The 5,623-nt window shown below is 65.0% G+C and overlaps 2 protein-coding genes across 2 annotated transcripts in view; both read right to left on the bottom strand.

The window, feature by feature from the left end:
• MNEG_0063 (hypothetical protein) overlaps nt 1-3,758 on the bottom strand; it is a gene marked incomplete at both ends in the record, with an annotated part of 4,434 nt that extends 676 nt beyond the window's left edge. Inside the window, 3 exons of the mRNA XM_014051442.1 lie at nt 144-420; nt 828-2,124; nt 3,717-3,758. Coding sequence (XP_013906896.1) covers nt 144-420; nt 828-2,124; nt 3,717-3,758 — 1,616 coding nt within the window. The remainder of the gene's footprint in view (nt 1-143; nt 421-827; nt 2,125-3,716) is intronic.
• A 740-nt stretch (nt 3,759-4,498) lies between these two features.
• MNEG_0064 (DNA excision repair protein ERCC-2) overlaps nt 4,499-5,623 on the bottom strand; it is a gene marked incomplete at both ends in the record, with an annotated part of 13,574 nt that continues 12,449 nt past the window's right edge. The window contains 2 exons of the mRNA XM_014051443.1: nt 4,499-4,863; nt 5,106-5,320. Of these exons, the coding sequence (XP_013906897.1) occupies nt 4,499-4,863; nt 5,106-5,320 (580 nt within the window). The remainder of the gene's footprint in view (nt 4,864-5,105; nt 5,321-5,623) is intronic.

A 5,623-nucleotide genomic window follows, 5' to 3' on the forward strand; every position in this document is an offset into this window, starting at 1 on the left:
GGGGGGGGGGGGGGCGTCTGGAGGAGAAGGCCGCACGCGCCGTCGATCACATTGCTCCTAGATCGCACGCGAACAAGAAAACTCGGTCTCTGCCCGCATCAGGGCTTGTGCATGAGGTGCCGCCCACCCTCAGGCCCACTCACTTCTTGTCGCTGCTGGCCATCAGCTCAAACTCGACCTTGGCCCCGGCCTCTGCCGGCCGCGTCACGGCGAACCAGAACGGCTGCTCCCACACGGCGCATCCGTTGAGGCCGCACAGCGGCACCATGCGCGTCGTGACCGCCGCGCCGGGCGGCGGCGTGGCGGCGCTGCCGGTGAGCGACGCGGCGGCGCTGGGGGCCGCGTCGGCGGCGGCGGCGCAGGACATGCGGACGTAGTAGAAGGAGCCCCCAATGGCGTCCGAGTGGTGGAAGCCGTTGTCTGTAACAGAGGATCGGGGTCAGGCAGAAGCGGGTTGGCAGGAGGCAGGGTGTGTGATCTGTGAAATGACCAGCAGGCGGCGCAGGCGTATCGCTGGGGCGGGCGCCGGAGGCGGCCGCCTTGGGGGCGCGCTCCCACGCCCCTCCCTGCTGCTTTGCGGCGTCACCGCCTGCCACGGCTCCGTCGCGACGGCAGCTCGGCTCGCGAGTCGCCCTGCGGCGCGACTGTCAAACCCTGCTTCGTCCCGAGCCCCTCCCTCGACTCGACTCCTCCAGCCCTCCTTACACATGCAAACACACACACAAATCGTACACACACACACACACCTTCGTACGCACGCAAACACATTCACACTCACACACACGTTCACGCATTCACATACATGCAAACCCATGGCCCCGGCCCACCTTCCAGCAGCCCCATGAGCACCTCACGCTCAATCGACCCCACAGGCCTGTGGCGGCTCTTGCCGCGGCCGCCGCCCGGGCCGCCCTGCTGCACCTCCTGACCGCCATCAACCCCCTGCATCCACGGGCGCGCCGGCCCCGCCGGTGCGACCGCCGCCGCCTGGGCCGGCGCGCTGCCGTCGGCGCCCACGGGTGGCGGTGGGAGCGTCCGCAGCTCGCTAACTGCATCTTCACTTTCGCCAAGTGGCTGACCTGGCGACGCCTCGGCAGCTCCCTGCGGCGGGCCGGTTGCCGCCTCAGGGTGCGGCTGCCGCTGCTCCTCGGGGGAAGGCGTCCCCGCGCCCTGCCCGCCGCCGCGCTTCGCCGCCCATGCCGCCGCGACCACCCCCGCCAGCTTGGCCCCCTTGCCGCTGTTCTGCAGCCACGAGCTCCCCAGAGCCAGCAAACCGCCAGGCTCGCCCGCCGCGCCGCTGCCGCTGCTGTGACCATCCCCTGCCGCCCCGCCGCCACCGCAGCCGCCGCCAGCAGCGGGCTCTGGAGAGGCCTGCGTCGCGGCCGTCAGCGCCGCCGCCGGCTCCATGCGCAGCTGCTCCAGCCCTGTAGCGGCGTGCAGCACGAGCCGCAGGTGCTGCAACGGCGGGACCTCCAACAGGACGCCCTCGCGCGTGTGCAGCGAGGCGGCGCCGACCGCGGACAGCGCTGATGCGCAGCAGCCGCGCCCCGCGCTGTACGTGGTCGCGGCGGCGCCGCGCAGGCCGGGCGGGACGTCCACAGCAGTGACAACGGCAAGCCGCAGCAGCACGGCATCGGCGGCGCCGGCGCGGCCCTGGGCGCCGCGGGATGGCTTGGACGAGGCGGGCTGCAGCATGACGGACTGGGTGAGCGGCGCCGCGCCGGGCACCAGGCAGGCGGCGAGGCCGTCTAGTGGGAGCTCGCCTGTGGCGAGCGCCGCGTCTGATCGCAGCTGCTTGCGCGTGGCCAGGCGCACAGACAGCATGCCCAAACGCTGCTGCTGCCGCTCCGGTAACTGCTTAGCAGCGCCCTGCGGCGGCTGCTGTGGCTGCTGCTGCTGCTGCTGCACTTCTGTGCTGCGTTCGCTGTAGTGGCTAGTCGGCCTGGAGCCGGAGGGCAGCAGTGCACTGAGGGGGACTGCAAACGCCTCGCCCCACTCCGGGGCAGGGCCGCGCCGGCCGCGCGTGACGAGGCGGGAGATGCCCTCGGCGCCAGCGATCTCCAGGCTGCAGTGGTACTCGGTGTCATCGCTGCTGTCAACCACGGGGCCGCTTGACTCAACAACCTGCAGCAGTGGTGCATGCGATCGCGTGAGCGCAACCCGGGCGATGAGGTCGGCAGCGGCGTGTCGAGTGTGTCGGAGCTAAGGTCGCGCGCACGCGGCGCGCTCCAGCGCAGCAGGAATGCCTTGGGTATACTCAAGGCCTTGTATACACTGTGCGCGCGCCAGAACTGGGTGCGATGGCAACGCGCCTGAATGATCAGCTGCCTCGCAGGATCCGCTGCGTCCGCGAAGGTTTCCATCATAAAATAGCCCCTTCATGCCATGCAAAGCGACCAGTGACAGCCCGATTCTGCGTGGGGTTCGCGGTCACACCCTCGTGTACAGTATATGGTTGGGCAACAACTGAACGGCAGACAAAACCGACAACGGCCTGCGTTGAGACTTTTGGAATCGATGCTAAGCTCTTGTCCCCCCGCTCGCGCACTGGCGGCAAGGTTGGTCAGCCGGTTGCGTTGGGGCGTGGGCGCGTCTCGCCCGCTCGTGTGCTGTGTCAGTAACCCAGGCGCCTGTTGTTTGTTTTGGATCAGTACACTTCCAAACCTGGGACAGGTGTGTGGATAACAATGTTCTTGAGAAGACGCAACCGTGCTCTAAGTAACCGCTCATACAAGGCACTCGAGGCACATGGCTGACCAAGAGGCGGATGAGGATCGATAGTGGCACAGCTTCGCCTTCAAACCCCTACACCTTCCTAAAGTTGGTTAGGCCGCAGGTCGATAATGCCACTGGCCAGGCCCTTTTAAACCACATGAACCACACGAGAGACGACAGGCCACGATTATGGGCAACCGTGGAGCTGCGAGGCATGTACTGCTTCACTGTCTGCAGTACAATGGCGATGGCACACTTCAAAAAACACCCAACCGCAACAAGGGTCAGAAACGGGTGCCTGTGGGAAATCATGGCGAGGAAGCAAAGCAGTCACCCCACCTTTTTGAGGTCCAGAGTCTCACCTTCTGAACGAGCTTGAATGAATGAATTTGAGAATACTGTTGGGTATGTGTTGTGGGGGGAGTAGCCTTGTCTCCATTCCTGGCAAGGCGTATGGGGCTGTGCTGCTGCGGCGGGTCTCATGGCACCCTGACGCACAGCTGTTCCAAGGGCAATGAGGGTCTCGATCCAGCCACGGTTTCACTGATGCCACTTTCACACTGCGCCAACTTGTGGCGCAGAGCTGGAACTACATGGGGCAATCCCTGTTCCTGGCGTTCATTGACCTGCGCAAGGCGTTCGACTCTGTGCCGCATGACGCGTTTTGGCAAGTGCTGCGGGCCTGCGGCATTCCCCCCCTGCTGGTGGGCCTGCGTATGGACCTGCACGCAGGCACTCAGGCAGCGGTGCGCCTGGGCCCTCTCAATGGTGGGGCGTTTGATGTACCATGTTGTTCTAGGCAAGCTTGTGTCGTGACTCCACTGTTGCCAACACGTGTTCATAGAATTTGTGCCGAGGCAGGCACGGGCACGCGTTCCTAGTGACTGCGGCGCTGCTGTCGCCTTTGGCTGTGATGACACCTTGACCCCCCGATTAGCTGACCGCATCGCCTACCGCACCAACATTGCACTTCTCATGTATGCTGGTGATATGGCCCTCACCTGATCCCGCCCTGACGAGCTGGTACAGTGTCTGATGGTCATGGCTGACGTGTGCGCTGAGTGCGAGTTTTGCATCAACGCGGGCAAATCCGAGGTTATGAGGGCTTTTCCCTCGCTGCTGGAAAAGCGTGATGTACAGTATATGTGTGTTGTTGAACACTCTCCCAGTGGCGTGCTGTTTTCAAGCTGGAGGCTGTGTGGGAGTGTCCTTGAAATGCGTGAGTGGGGTTGGTGGCCTTTTCTAGCCTTGATAGCCTCAGCAGTTTGATGGCACATGCAGGGCTTTTTGCAGCTCAGGCTGCCGGGCACATGGCCGGCCACAGGGTGTACTCGAGCATTTTACAGGTCAAGTTGCGTTCAAGCGTACAACTCACAAGCGGCTCGCTACCAATTCAGACATCTGTCCCACGGCTTGGGAACCTGCGCGCGTGATGCCGTGCTGGCCGCATGCCAGCTAGTACGCCGAGCTTGAACGCCGTGATGGGTTCACCATGCTCCTGGCATGCATGCGAGGAGGTCAGCCTCCTGATTTGCTTTCTGTATGCAAGTACGTTGCCAGGCAAGCGCATTCGTATGCAGGGCACTCATTGACTTTGAGCTGTCTCGCTGCGACAACAGGACAATCCCCACATACTGCGACGACTACAACCTTTAGACAAGTCAGAGCCAAAATCACTCAAGAGCAAGCCCAAGACATCAGCAACAAGAGAATTCCACACCCGTAAACAAAATGGGTAATCTTTCCTCACTCATCCTCACCACTTAATCCCTAATCGCACCCCTTATGCCGCGACAAGCGGCTGCAGCGCCGCCGCCCAGTCCTCCGGCGGCCGCCCCGGCCCCGCCGCCGCGACCACCACCGTCGACGCCCCCTCTGCCGGCAGCTGCACGTCCAGCGCCACCCGCGCCAGGACACACGCGAGGTCCTCCCGGCTGATGCCCTGGGCGGCCCCGCCGCCCCCGCTCCTCACGTCGCCTGAAAACGCCAGGGCGCTGCTGCCGCCGGGGACGTCGCGGATGGCGCCCGTCTTGACGACCACGTGTGGCAGGCCGCTGGCGGCCAGCTGCAGCTCTCGCGCCTCCTCCCGCAGTCCTGCGTCGCCGCCGCCGCCGAACAGCGCCGCCAGGCCGCCAGGCTGCGGCATGCCTGGGGACGCAGGGGTGGGAGGGGGGGGGGAGGAGTGGCGTTTGCGAGGGGACTCCGTGGCAAGCAGTGTGCTGCATCGTCTCATCGTGTCTTCCACTGGCAACAACACAGCAGTGGTTCGGCAGCAGCCGCCGCCACAGCAGCCGCACGGCTGGCCTGACGCCTGGGCCTCAAGCCCGCCTCGGTCTCGCTGAGCGATGATGCGCAAATCTGCCCGCCCCCCTTGTGCCCGTCCCTCTCACCCGCCGTGGACAGAAGCACAATGTGCTCAACCCCCGCCTGCTGCGCCGCTGGCAGCAGCTTCCCCAGCCGCCCAAGCGCGATCACGCAGCGCACGTTGCGCAGAGCGCGGGCCAGGCCGCCGCCGCCGCTGATGTCAGCAGAGATGGGCTCCACGTAGGGCCCGTAGCCGGCCTTGGCCGCCGCCACATCGTTGGCCAGCATGCGCACCTTGGCCCTGCACGGATTGGGTTCGTGTCCGGGCAGGCAGTTGTGCAACAGCAACATTTGTGCGTGCGCTGCTGTTTAGGGCTGCAGCAGTGTCTGCAGTCCCCCCAGGCAGCGTCAATGATGATGTGCAGTCTGGGAGCAGCGCGCGGGCCGGCGGCAATTAAACTTGAGACTGGGAAAATTTCAAGGGGTGGAACGTGCCTGAACCGCAACCGCCTGCACCTCGTCGTAACTCTGGGCCACCTCACACAGCTCATCGCCTCGAGCCAGTGCCTGAGTGCCAGCCCCCCACCCCCCTCCTTCCCCCCCC

Source organism: Monoraphidium neglectum (genome assembly GCF_000611645.1).
Source record: "Monoraphidium neglectum strain SAG 48.87 unplaced genomic scaffold scaffold00005, whole genome shotgun sequence".
Taxonomy (NCBI): Eukaryota; Viridiplantae; Chlorophyta; class Chlorophyceae; order Sphaeropleales; family Selenastraceae; genus Monoraphidium; species Monoraphidium neglectum.